Genomic DNA, 14,017 nt, shown 5'->3' with positions numbered 1-14,017 from the left:
ATGCTGTACTTCATTCGGGGCTACACGGAGTTACCTTTATTAGAGGTGAGCCAAAATAAGAAAACACAACTGTGGATAAGGGAGACTACTGTATATGAAAACTTAAAAACAAACAAACAAAAAAAGCTCATTGATGTGGAGAACAGACTAGTGGTTGCCAGAGGTGGGGGTGAAATGGGTGGAGAGAATCAAAAGGTACAAACTTCCAGCTATAAAAGAAGTAAGTCCTGGGGATATAACGTACAGCATGATGACTACAGTTAATAATACCATATTGCATATTTGAAAGTTGCTTAAGAGAATAGATCTTAGAAGTTCTCATCACAAGAAAATAGTTCTGTAACTCTGAGTAGTATTGGACATTAACTAGACTTAGTGTGGTGATCATTTTGCAATATGTACAAACACTGAATCATTAGGTTGTACACCTGAATATAATGTTATATGTCAATTTAAAAAAAAAAGGTGTCTTGCCAAATAAGATAGAAAAAGACATCAGAGACGAAGTGACTCGAGGAGCAAGAGGCACACACAGTAACAAGTGGATTCTGGCCCAGGAAGCAGAGCCAGGAGGGGGACAGAGGTATCAGACACAAGGAGGGCTGGGCAAATGGGCCTGCCCACCGCCATTGCACATAAGCTGTTCACGATAATTCTCAAAATGGTCACACAGTACAACACTTTCTGTTCCTAATAGTGATCTGTTGTCACTGAGAAAGATAAGGCACACATACCCCCCCATTTGAAGCCACCACACTATTCTGTGTCATTATAATACCATTTGTCTCTGAAATAGTACATTATAAAAGTAGATAGATCTGCCAGCCCTTACGGGAAACAGCGATCTGTGTTTTCCCATGCTCTGAGTGCAGTTGTAAGCTCTGTGATAATGACAGCTGAGTCTTCCGGCCATGAGTATTAACTCACATCTGTAAATGCTCTCCGCCATGGAGCCCTCTAGTGTTCCATCCTGAGCTGAAGTTCAGCACTGCGTGTGACTTATTCCACTGTGGCCTTGTCTCCTATCATTTAACTTGTGTCCTAGAAAACAACTTTGACCTGGTACAGACCTTGGTACAGTAGACCAAGTGTGCAGAAGTGATAGTGTGCTCGACCTGCCACCAAATAGACACATTTGTGTATGTGTGTGCACGCGCCTGTGTGTATAGACACAGATTGTAGATTCAAGATTCAGATTGTAGATTCTGGTACTTTAAGTTGCCCTCAAGGCAACTATTTGCGGAGGAATAAAGTTAAGTTCAGCAGGCAACTTGATATTTTGAGGGGCAGCGTAAATATTACTGGAGCCTTGACAGTCCAACCAACAATTATTTGACCGGCAGCTAAAAGAACACATGTCTGGACACAAGTCACGACAGAGAGGATTGGATGGTTCTGGGAGGCCTTCTTCCCAGAAACCTTGCTGTGTGGGGGGAGCTGGTCCAGCTGGCTCTCCCCTTGCCCAATTCCACGTGCTCTAGTCCTTGTGTTCTGCAGGCTGAGAAACAGTTTGAGCCCGGGATCTAGGAAGCCATCAACAAGTATTTGTTGAATAAATGATTTTCATCAAAATTCTCAAAATAGTGGAGACATCTAAAAAGTTAGATGTCAGTTATCTAGAACTCTCACCAACTTAGAATTCTCATTTTCTGACTATGTCATTGGTGTTGTTGTCATATCAGACCCATTCATCTTTTTTACTTTTTTAATTGAGATATAATTGACATACAGCATTGTGTAAGTTTAAGGTGTACCGTGTGTTGATATGATATATTTGTATATTGCAACATCATCACCGTAGGGTTGGCTAACACCTCCATTACATCACGGAATTACCATTCCTTTTTTTTTTAACGTTCATCCATTTCTTTTGAGAGAAAAAGAGAGAGCGTGAGCAGGCAAGAGGGGCAGAGAGAGAGAAGGAGAGAGAATCTTAAGCAGGCTCCATGCTCAGCATGGAGCCCAATGTGGGGCTCGATCCCATGACTGTGACATCATGACCTGAGCCGAAATCAAGAGTTGGATGCTTAACCGACTGAGCCACCCAGGTACCCTCATTTCTTTTTTGTGCTGAGAACATTTAAGATGGTGTCTCCTAGCAACTTTGAAATATAAATACAGCATTGTCGATGATAATCTCTATGCTGTGCACGAGATCTCCAGAACTTACTCATTTTGCAAGTTCAAGACGCATTCACAAAGGTAGTAGAAACCACTGCACCCGCAGCTGACCCATGGCAGATGAGCAGCACGTGGGGAAGCAGAAAGGGCAGCAGGAACCAGACCAGTCCTGTAGCTCTGTTTTTCCACTGCCCAATAAGCAAATTAAAAATCATAATATCATTCAATCCAGTACTACAGAAATTCAGCTAAGTGAATATGATCCCAACGCTAGCCTGTTAGAGTTGCCAAACAATCCATACAAACAATGTGGAGAACTTGTTTTGAAGACACATTTTGTGCCCCACCTCCAGAGATTTTGACTTAGCAGGTCTGGGTGGGTCTGGGAAATGTACCTGTTGAACAAACACCTCAGGAGATTTTGCTCCAGGAACCAAACTGTTGGACCGTAAAGCAGTGCCATATGGTCTGCGCACCAAACGAGGGCCCAGGATCCACAGCCCCAAGTCAATTAGCTAACTGGGTGAATAGCACAGGTGCACTCTCCCTATTGTAAATTAACGGGATAGCACAGGTGCACTCTCCCTATTGTAAATTGTAAACCCACTTACTCTGGGTTTTTGTTTCACATTCTGTTGCTAACCTAAGCTTTTAAAAATTATATTACACTAGCTGGAGTTCATTGAAACTGTTGTAAGCCAAGTTCTAGGGTAGGCATACAATAATAATCTTCCAAATTAGCCATTTTTTCTCACCATTGTTTTATTTTTATTTTTTAGTTTATGTATTATTTTGAGACAGAGAGAGAGAGAGAGAACAAGTCGGGGAGGAGCAGAGAGGGGGGTGGAGAGAATCCCAAGCAGGCTCTGCACTGACACATATCAGTACAGGGCTCAAACTCACAAACTGTGAGATCGTGACCTGAGCTGAAGTCGGACTTTTAACCAACTGAGTCACTCAGGTGTCCCTGTTCTCACCATTTTAAAGATGAGGAAACTGAGGCTTAGAGAGGGTAACAAGTTTACTCTAGATCGCACAGCTGAGTGTAAGAATCTGGTTTCAAACTCCAGAGTCTGTCCAACCCCAAATGTGCAGTGATTCCCAGACAACTAAAAAGGGCATCACTTTTCCTTCTTCGGTAAGACCTTGCATTCAGTGATTTTGAATATTATCCATGGGTAATTGATGCATTCCTGGCAGTGCTAAGGTTCATAACATATTGAAATGTCCCCCATTCTAAGACAGTGTTAAGATTTGATAAGAAGCCACATCAATTTAATAACAGCTTTCAATGGGCATAAAATTCTACAGTATATGTATATACTGAGTGTAAGAAGCCTCACAATTTTGGAAACGTAAAAATGCAAACATAAAAAAGGAAGAGATCTTAGAACCGATGGGGGGGGGGAACACTACAATTTATGAATTTATGGCTGGTTTGACTACCCAGTCACTGGCTTACAGTGCCACCTGCTGTAAGAAAGTGGCAACTACATTAGCCCTCTATGCCAGGACTTTGTCAGAACGCTGGTCTGCGGTTTACAACTGCCAGGGGTCTAACAGAGCAAGTGCCAATATCAGATATGATATGGGGATACAGAATGAAAGCAAAAATAAAATATAAGAAGAGTAAAAGTAAGGATTATGGGAGAGAAATATAAAATCAAAGTAGAGAGGTGCTATCACATCGTTGATCATTGTGTGCCTAATATCTACCTCTTTGTCACATGCAGGACATTTTGCATATTTTATCTCTAACCTATGTTATTGATCTGTCTTATAGAAGCTTGCCTTTTTTTTATTTTTTCAGTCTTTTCAAAGAAGAAGGTTTTGTTTTGTTTTTTTTTCATTAATCATCTCTACTGTAGTGTCACTTCTGTTTCACATATATTCATTCATCTCTGCCATTTGCTTCCTTTTACTTACTCTGGGTTTTTGGTCTCCCTACCTGTGCCATGTAGTTTTAAATCATAGCATTTCTGAGCTGGAAATAGACATGGGAGAATCTGGCTCTCCTCCCCCATTTTACGAAGAGGCCCAAAGAGATAGAAGGTTTGCCTAACTTCCTACAGCTGGTAACAAGGTTCCCACACTCTTGATTTATTGCCCTTTCTTCACATCTCCCCCTCCCATATTTTCTCTCTCCTTTCCTTTTCCTCTTTCCCCTCCCAGAATAGAAAAAGACAAGATTGCTGGATTGATAAAATTCAGGAGAATTAGGCACACTTGCCCCTTAAAAGGTTTTGGTGCATAAGAATTTTTAAATTTTTTTAATGTTTTTTTTTTTTTTTTTTTTTTGAGAGAGACACACACAGTAAGAGTGGAGGAGGGGCAGAAAGAGAGGGAGACACAGAATCTGAAGCAGGCTCCAGGCTCTGAGCTGTCAGCACAGAGCCCGACATGGGGCTCCAACCCACGAACCGCGAGATCATGACCTGAGCTGAAGTCAGATGTTTAACCGACTGAGCCCCCAGGTGCCCCTGCATGTAAGAATTTTTAAAACACAGTACTTTGGTGTTAGTGGTTAGATTTTTTTTCCTGTTTTTACAACACTATACATTTAATCCAAATGGACAGATCACCTATTGAATGAGAAGAGAGAAAAAGTCACAGGTAATCAAATATAACACAATATTAGAAAATAAAAGGAGATCCTTCTAGATGCCTTCTAGATGTGTATACCTGTATCTATTAAAATTCTGATATTTATATCAGATATTTGGCAAGAAGAAAAATAGATGATATCTTTATGTATCGATTATTGGTGTCAAAATGCAAGTGGAGTCCTACAGTTCAGGTTAAACAGACGAGCACTTCCAGCCATGAAGTATTAAACGGTGCAGTAAAAAGCACTGGTGCTGAGAAAGTTAAAAGACACTGAAATTTGACTTCTGGGCTTCTGTCCAGCCCTTGAATGCCACCCCCCGATCTTCAGAAACCCTGGTGACCTTGACGTCTAGGTATCCCCTGCCCTCTATCAACATTTTTAATAAGAAAGGAATCTGGCATTAGTCGTTCATAGCTTAGTAGGGAGTTATTACTCAAATGCCCTCTCCCAAGGCCATTTGTATTTTGTTTTCCTTCAGAGTGGATTAAAAGCCTTTTGTGTCTAAGAAGTTTGAGGTAGTGCTGACCAGGTCAGCTAGGCATGGGGAGGAGGGCTTTTCAGGTGTCTTGGAAATCATTCCTTCCACCCACAGTATCGAAGACCCTGCATATTTCAACCTGTTAAATTGACCATGTCCTCCAAAAATATACAGTCCCTAAGAGCACTTCTCAAAGCAGTGTTAATAGTTGTTAACACACACACACACACACACACACACACCCCACAACGTGGGTCAGTCTATAATATACTGATGAATAGTGTGATGCTGTGAGAGGGGTATATTTCTAAAATATATCTCACCGCATGGGGCGCCTGGGTGGCTCAGTCAGTTGAGCATCCAACTTTGGCTCAGGTCATGATCTCCTGATTCATGAGTTTGAGTCCCATGTTGGGCTCTGTGCTGACAGCTCAAAGCCTGGAGCCTGCTTCGGATTCTGTGTCTCCCTCTCTCTATGCCCCTCCCCTACTGTCTCCCCTCTGTCTCCCTCTGTCTCTCAAAAATAAATAAATGTAAAAAAAAAATTTTAATGTATCTCACCACCAGACATTTTCTTCAAGTAGCATCTGCGGGTCTGTAATGGGTAAAATAATGCCACCACCCCCCCCCCCAAAAAAAAAAGATTACATCTACTGGAACCTCAGAATGTGACTTTATTTGGAATAAAGATAGGTAAGGTAAGGATATTAAGAGGAAGTCATCCCAGATTGATTAGAGGAGGCTCTAAATCCAAGGTAAGGGTGTCCTTATAAAAGACAAAAGAGAAGATACATGGTGGCCCAGGGAATACGGCCATGTGGAGACAGTGGCGGAGACTGGGGCAATGCCAAGGGGCACTCTGGGCCAGTTGAGAGGAAAGAGTCTCCCTCTCTAGAGTCTTTAGCGGGAGGGTGGCCCTGCAAACATGTTGATTTCAGACTTGGCAGCCTCCAGAACTGTGGGAAAACACATTTGTTGTTTTAGGCCACCAGAGTTGTGGTAATGTGTCACAGCAGCCTTAGGATGCTAACACAAGGCCAAATCTCCCTAGGAACACACAAGGGACCGGGTCCTACTTCCTTCTGTTCAGTCGCCAGTCCTAGCAAAGAATTATTCTACAGGCTTTCTGATGGCTTTGCTGTTAGAACTCTGGTCGTTCATATAGAGACCTAGGAAGAAGAAGACTGTTTCTGCAGATGGGTGTGGACACAAAGTGTCCTAGAGATGGCTACAAACATTTGGTGAAGGAAAGTAGCAAGTGGCTTCAGTTCATTTATGGCAGTGTTCACCCTGCACAAGTGTGGAAACCAAGGAGGTAAGAGAGCTGATTAATATACAAATAACATGGAAAGCTGACTAAATGGAAATTGTGGGACAAAGGAAAACAGACTAGACCAAGCAGTCAACCTCTAGTAATGCAAGTGTTTTTTTTTTAATTTTTTTTAACGTTTATTTATTTTTGAGACAGAGACAGAGCATGAACGGGGGAGGGGCAGAGAGAGAGGGAGACAGAATCGGAAGCAGGCTCCAGGCTCTGAGCCGTCAGCCCAGAGCCCGTCGCGGGGCTCGAACTCACGGAACGTGAGATCGTGACCTAAGCTGAAGTCGGACGCTTAACCGACTGAGCCACCCAGGCGCCCCAGTGCAAGTGTTTTTATCTCAGCATTTGAAGACTCAGAAGTTTGATTGTTCTGCTTTTCTATATTTATAGTCAATTAAGTCTGTGTTTAAATTGTCTGGTTAAGTCTATGAAGGACCAGCCTCAAATTTAAAACCAAACGTGAAAAGCACAACGTTGAGTGAGAAAAGTTTCTTACAACTGTGTACCATTTACCACTAGTTTTTATAACATCCCCTTAAAAAGCAAACTAAATTATGTTAGGTAAGGTTTAAGATACTGTGAGATGAGTATGTTTAGCCAAGAGATTGAAAAACAAAATTCAGAACAGCAGTTATGTCTGAGATTGAAGGTTTGACAGGGGTTGTGTTTGAGGAGGGACATTATGGAAATGTTCTATTCCTTTTTTAAAAAAATTTTTAATGTTTATTTATTTTTGAGAGATAGAGAGAGACCGAGTGCGAGCAGGGAAAGGTCAGAGAGAGAGGGAAATACAGAATCCGAAGCAGGAACCAGGCTCCAAGCTGCCAGCACACAGACCGACACAGGGCTCGATCTCACAACTGGGGGATCATGACCTGAGCTGAAACCAAGAATCAGATGTTTAACTGACTGAGCCACCCAGGCACCCTCCATTTCTTTTTTTAAAATGTTTATTTATTTATTTATTTATTTATTTATTTATTTATTTATTTATTTTGAGGGAGAGGGAGAGAGCATTAGTGAGCAGGGGAGGGACAGAGAGAGAGGGAGAGAGAGAATCCCAAGCAGGCTCTGTGCTGCCAGCACAGACCCCAATGTAGGGCTTGAAGGCACAAACTGTGATACCATGACCTGAGTCAAAATCAAGACTCGGACACTTAACCAAATGAGCTATCCAGGCACCTGGGAAATGTTCTAGTTCATAAAATGGGTGGTGGGTTTGACTGTTCATGTTATTATGTCTTATAACTTAGATATGTTACATATATGGCACATGTATGTTACATATAATTTTACCATGCAATATGTGATGTATACAAAAGAATACATGAACATAAATAATGTAATTTAACATATTTAAACCAATGTAAAAAAACAACAACTTTTTAACCCATCTGAAAGTCCTTTGGGGCTGGAAGAAGAGTTCCAAGGATCACATTTAGGAAGAGAGCCTGATGGCTGTCCTGTCCCCATGTCTCACTTCCCCATGAGAGTTTTCATACTTGGTTCTCACCACGTGGGTTCTCCCATACCATGCCCAGCCCCCAAACTGTCTCTCCTGCTCCCAGCTCCTCTGAGGTACAAGGAGGACACAAGCCCCTCTCCTTCCAGTCCTCTGGGCACAACCAGGCCAATAGCAATCTCCAAAAGCTGTTCTACAACGTGAGAGTGAATGGGAAAGGTATAAGCACAGAAACACAAGCAGAAACTTGATGTGGCATGCTGGCCCTAAATGGCTGGGGACTCTTTGCCCTCAGACTCATCATACCCTCTCCCTTTCCCTTCTTCCCTCGCTTACGTTCATCCTCCAGCAGTTCTATGTTGCTTGGGGTTTTCCAGGCACTTCCGTGCATCCAGGCTTTGTTCATGCTGTTTCTTCGGCCTAGAATGCCCTCTTCACCTTTCTGTGCGTCATCATGTCTTATTCACCCTTCACCACTCAGCTCAGACATGCTTTCCCACGAAGGCTTCCGGGACCATTACACTGGGCAGAGAACCCCCCACCACATGGCTTATCACCAGCCCTCATGTGAGCATGAGCTCCATGAAAGGGCAAATATTCCTATGTGGTGCCTGTGCCCCTTGAGTTGGCCCAAGTCCTAGCACAAAGCAAAATGCTCAGTCATTGTAGGATCAAGATAAGCTAAAAATAATCAGAGTTCCAAAGACCAGATTTCTGATCCAAAGATCTCAAGGAGAAAAGAAGACTTTTCTGAGCCTCCAACTTCCTCACCCTGAAATTACCTCAATCCAGCTCCAAAGGGCTGGGACTCCTTTGCACACACACCTTGCTCGACTCCCTTATCCACCATACCCCCGTTCATAGCGAAATCGTTCCTCGCAGCCCCCTATTCTGTCCAAGTGCATCTTGGGCCATTCCTGAACCAACTATAAACACCAAAGTTCAAACCCAAGACCCCTTGGATCCTTCATCTCCTTTCTGGCTTCCAATCCGAGGGATGACTCTTCCTGGCTGACAGGAAAGGCAAGATGATAAAAGATCTGGACCCTGAGGCCTGAGTTCATAATCCTGCCTCCTCTGGAGCTTTATCACATCCAATATCACACTATTTTCACCATCGTGTGTCAGGCTATAGTTCAAAGCATGCTGGGAACTCAGCCACAGAGCTAGTGAGGCAGGGGAGGAAGCCTGAGGAAAGGGAGGTGAGGGGTGGGAAGTCTGGCCTTCCCCAGGTGCTGGCCCCAAAGCACAGATACTAAGATAAGCAATAAGATACCCAGGCTGAAGCTGAGCTCACGCTGTAGCCTGCACCTAAGAGACCCGACCCAAAGGGATGACGGTCACACACTTGAAAGCAAAGTGGGCAACTGGAGTGGCTCTAATTGCATCTCCATCTGGCCAGATTGCAAGCTGCTAGAAGTTAAGGAAGTGCCAGAAACTTGGGAAGAGGTGCAGATGAGAACATCTGGAAGGCCAAGTGTGAGAATCATGACAAACAGGGATAGGTGGGCAGGAGAGGTGATATGAGGAAGGGGATGGGGAGGTTCCCGCAGAAGGGGCAAAAATGTTCTGGCCAAAGCGCTACAGGAGCACCAGGGACCCAGGTGGGGTTGGAGAGGAGACCGTGAGAGCGTGGCACCTTGGCGAAGCCAACAGCTCTGAAGACACAACCACCCTAAGGCCAAGCAGGGGCTGTTGCCTCTTGAGGAATGCATGGGGTCAGGTGGAGCGGGGGTCGGCGGGGGGAGTAAAGAAGGGGGAAAGGCGCCTGCAGACGATAAGTGTCAGAAGCTGCCTAAGTGGAGGCTCTGGAGGCGACAGGCACCGTGGTTTACTCCGTATGTGTGCGCAAGGGTGTGTGTAGAGGTTCAAACACGCAAGAGTAGAGAAAACAATTTAATGAGCCTCATGTATACTTCCCCAACTTCAGCAATTATCAGTTGGTGGTCCATCTCGTTTCCCTCCACACCTCCACCCGTTGCCCTTTGCCTTGGATTTTTTTTTAAAAAACTTTACTTTTAAATGTTTATTTATTTTTGAGAGGTGGGGGAGGGACAGAAAGAGGGAAACAGAGGGTCCGAAACAGGCTCTGTGCTGAGAGCCCAGTGTGCGGATAGAATTCACAAACAGTGAGATCACGACGTGGGCCGAAGTCGGATGCTTAACTGACTGAGCCATCCAGGGGTCCTTGCCCCGGAGTTTTTAAAGCAAATCTCAGACAGCCTACTATCTTGTGTAAGTTTCAGGATGTAAATCTAAATGGTAAGAACTTCCCTTAAATTTAACCCCAATGACATCATCAGATCCCCAAATTCCTTAATATAAATTGCTTCAAATTATCCAATATCCAGTGAGGATTCGCATACCCTAGATGGTCCTCTGAAGGTCTTTCCTTTTATTTTGCCAGTTGGTGTAATCTGGATCTAAACAATGTCCTCTGTTCTCTGTTAAAATACCTCCCAACTCTCTTTTAATTTTTAGGTTTCCCCCCTTTTTTTTCTTAAAATCTTTTTGCTGCTGCTACTGTTGTTGTTGATGTTAAAACAAGGTCCTGTGTCTGAGACTCTCCCATTCTCGGTTTTGCTGATGGCATCCTGTGGTGTCATTTGACTTGTCCCTCTGTTCCCTATACTTCTTATAAATTGGTAGTCAGGGGCGCCTGGGTGGCTCAGTCGGTTGAGCGTCCAACTTCAGCTCAGGTCATGATCTCGCCGTCTGTGAGTTCGAGCCCCACGTCGGGCTCTGTGCTGGCAGCTCGGAGCCTGGAGCCTGCTTCAGATTCTGTGTCTCCCTCTCTCTCTGCCCCTTCCCTGCTCATGCTCTGTCTCTGTCTCTGTCAAAAATAAATAAAACATTAAAAAAATAAATAAAAAATAAATTGGTAGATTCGTGTAGATTTTTCTGGTTGACTACCTCACAGGGGGCAATGTGTTCTTTCTTCATTGGGAGAAGACTAATGTCTGGTTGTCCCTTTGTTGTCATGTTGGGCAGACTGTGATATCCTAAATTCTGTCATTCCTTCTGCACTTATATAAGCCAGAATATTTCTATAAAGAGAAATCTCCGTCAATTACGTGATTACCCCACAGCACAGTTCATATAGGAGAGGCGGGATACGTGCTTGATTCCTCCCCTTTCCTTAACCAGTTTTCAAAATAATGAGTCTGACCCCTAGAAACTTTAAGAGAGAGACAGCACACGAACAGGAGAGGGGCAGAGAGGGAGAGGGAGAGAGAGAATCCCAAGTAGGCTCCGTACTGTCAGTGCAGAGCCCAACGCGGGACTAGAACCCATGAACTGTGAGATCATGACCTAAGCCAAAATCAAGAGTTGGACACTTAACTGACTGAGCCAGCCAGGCACCCCTGACCCCTAGAAACTGCTAAAGGCAACCAATGAGGCTTTATTTTTATTTAGTATTATTATAAATTTATTAATACAAACACATTTGATGTGTTTCAAGGATGGGGGTATTTATAGGTTTTTCAGGGTCTGATTAAGATGCGTCCTTCAGTGCAGACAGGCTGATTAGATTGGACAACTTGGTCATGTCATAGTTGATATGGACATGGGAAGGGGAGGGTTTGAAGTGAGTCTTGAAGGGTACAGTTGTGAGATAACTCTGTTGACTGATCTGTGGGTCACAGGAAGAGCTGTTATTCTGACAAGAACTAGTTGGGCAGTTGGTCCATGGCTCCAAAAAATGGATTTTTAGGAAATTCCTAAAACAAACGATAAAAATATTTGAAATATTTCTATACGGCTTGAGATGCACCCTTGCAGTCTGAGGTTTCTTTCTTTCTTTTAACCTTGGAATTTAGCTCCATTAGGTCTTCAAATATTTCCTCCTCTCCTTTTTTGTAACATTCCTTTTCCTGTCCTGGTTCTCTATACCTGATACTCCTTAGGAAATTTTAAAATAAGCTGCCTTATTTCCTTTTTTTAATGCTTTCCTGCTTCCGCTGGGAAGTTGCTGAAACCGCTCTTCTAATCACTAATTCCTCTTCAGCCGCATTGATTCTACTAGATTTATCCCACATTATTATTAATAAATAGCATCAATAAACAGTCATTCCAATTATTATATTTTTCATGCTTCATATTTCTCTGATTTAGATTCATGGGTTGTTTTTTTTTTTTTTTTTTTTTCCTGATTCATATTCGCTCTTCCCATCCCTCACGTAGTGTTTGCAGAAAACCACTTGAAAGCGCCTGCCCGAGGGCTTGGGTTCAACTCCTAGTTCTACAGCTTACAGCTGTGTCTCACTGAGCATGTCCCATCGCTGCTTTCCCGTGCCTCGGTTTCCCTCACTGCAGATCAGGGATAACAATGATTTCTGCTTTGTTGATGATTTCATAATGCTTGTCGAGCCGCTAGAACAGAATCCGGCACAGGTAAGTGCTACTTCCTTGTCGGCTGGGCGTAACGCAGTACTCCACCCCTCGGGAAGGATTTGTTAAGACTCTGCTTCTTGCTCTTCGCAGAGGCGCTAATTAGGACGCGCGCAGGATCGTGGCTGAGCCGGGGCCTCCGCGCTTCGGTCGGCGAGATGGGCATCCCGGGAACCACCACCGCGCGGGTGGTGGACGCCGAGGGCCTGGGAACGCGGCGGCCCTCCCGCTGACAGGTGACTGACCGGGGCGGGCCCGGAGCCGCTCCGGTGACGCCGAGGGCCAAGCTCGAGGCTCGCGGAGGCGGCCGCGGGGCGGCGCTGCGCCCCTTCCGGCTGCTGGGCCTTCTGGCCGCAGGCTCCTCTGCCGCGGGGCGCTTCGTGGGCTCCCAGTCTTCGGCCCGGCTCCGGAGCACAGGATGCAGTGTCCCGGCGCCGAGTACCTGGTGAGTAACCGCCGCGCTCAAAAAGGCCCCGCGGGAAGGCTGGGAGCCCCAGGGGAAGGTTCGGGCCACTCCTAGCACCTGCCCGTCCGGAAGCTTCCGCCTTCCCTATCCACCGGGATAGAGCCCAGCCCGCCCCTCGCCTTGTTCTGGGGACACGTGGCGGGGAGGATCTAGGACCCCACTCGTGTGCTCAGGCGGAGGCGCGGGAGAGGCTGGCTGCAGAGCACAAACTTGGGGCAGCCTACAGGTGCACCTCCAGGTAAGGAGTTAGCGACTGGGGACTTCACTTCTGCTCTGCACAGAGCAGGTTGTTTCAGAGTCTGTTGAAAGCTTCAGGAGGCCACGTTAAAAAAAAATGAAAGGAAGGAAGAAAAGTTACTTTGAGCAATCTTCAGTACATTTGGATTCAGTTTCCAGGTTATGACCCATATGGTTATTTATCCCCTTTTCCTCAACTCCTCAACCCCCCCCCTTTTTTTTTTTTTTTTTTTTTTTTTTTTTTTTTTTTGGTCTGGAAGGTTTCTGCAGAGAGAACCCCCCGGAAAAGAGAGTGGAGACCTCAGATTTATAGGAAGTGCACAGATACAACATGGCTATTCCTCTTCTTTCTCTTTTGGACTGGTTTGGTAAGTATAGATGTCTAGTAGGGAAGAGACCACAGTGTGTTTCCTGAAATAACTGTGCCCACATGTAAATCGTATTCCTAGTGCCTTCCCTGGGGAAGCCTAGGGATCCAGGTGGTACCAGGTTAAAGTTTGTGCTACAATGAGAGACACCTGCCATTACCACACAGTAAGCATCGGTCCTGGGGAAGTTCTATCAGGTGTCTCTTAATCTCCTAGGCCGGCTAATTTGGAGAGGCTGTCTTATTACTGCAGGCCACAGTCTAATGAAAGACTCCATTAGGAAATGAGAGTCACTTCTTAGGATTGTTACTTAATAGGCCAGCGTGTGATCCCTTATTATCTGAGCTCACTGCCTGGAAGTTCTTTTACCATCACAGCCCCCCCCAAACAAAATGTTCATGAACTGTTTGCCATTCGGGCGAAAATGCTAGAGAGAAATTACTCTCACCTCAGCTGAGCGTCACACACACACTCTCTGTATGTTGTGTTTAGCAAAGGAAATGAGCCTTTGATAGAAACTCTCTAGTTAGGTGATGAATTTTTTCCCCATTCTAGTTTCTAGGT

The 14,017-nt window shown here is 44.7% G+C and overlaps 1 protein-coding gene across 15 annotated transcripts in view; it reads left to right on the top strand.

Moving 5' to 3' along the window:
- Nucleotides 1-14,017, top strand: part of SLC44A3 (solute carrier family 44 member 3) — a 331,946-nt gene that overhangs the window by 211,747 nt on the left and 106,182 nt on the right. For 14 of the 15 annotated variants that reach the window (XM_078451634.2, XM_078451631.2, XM_078451632.2 and 11 more), the window contains 2 exons: nt 12,476-12,827; nt 13,346-13,453. In XM_078451634.2, coding sequence (XP_078307760.2) covers nt 12,801-12,827; nt 13,346-13,453 — 135 coding nt within the window. In that variant the 5' untranslated portion in view covers nt 12,476-12,800. The other variant, XM_060626296.3, reaches the window with a different exon arrangement.

Source organism: Panthera onca, chromosome C1 (genome assembly GCF_046562875.1).
Source record: "Panthera onca isolate mPanOnc1 chromosome C1, mPanOnc1 haplotype 2, whole genome shotgun sequence".
In the NCBI taxonomy this organism is placed as follows: domain Eukaryota; kingdom Metazoa; phylum Chordata; class Mammalia; order Carnivora; family Felidae; genus Panthera; species Panthera onca.
This window is presented reverse-complemented; position numbering and strand designations above follow the sequence as displayed.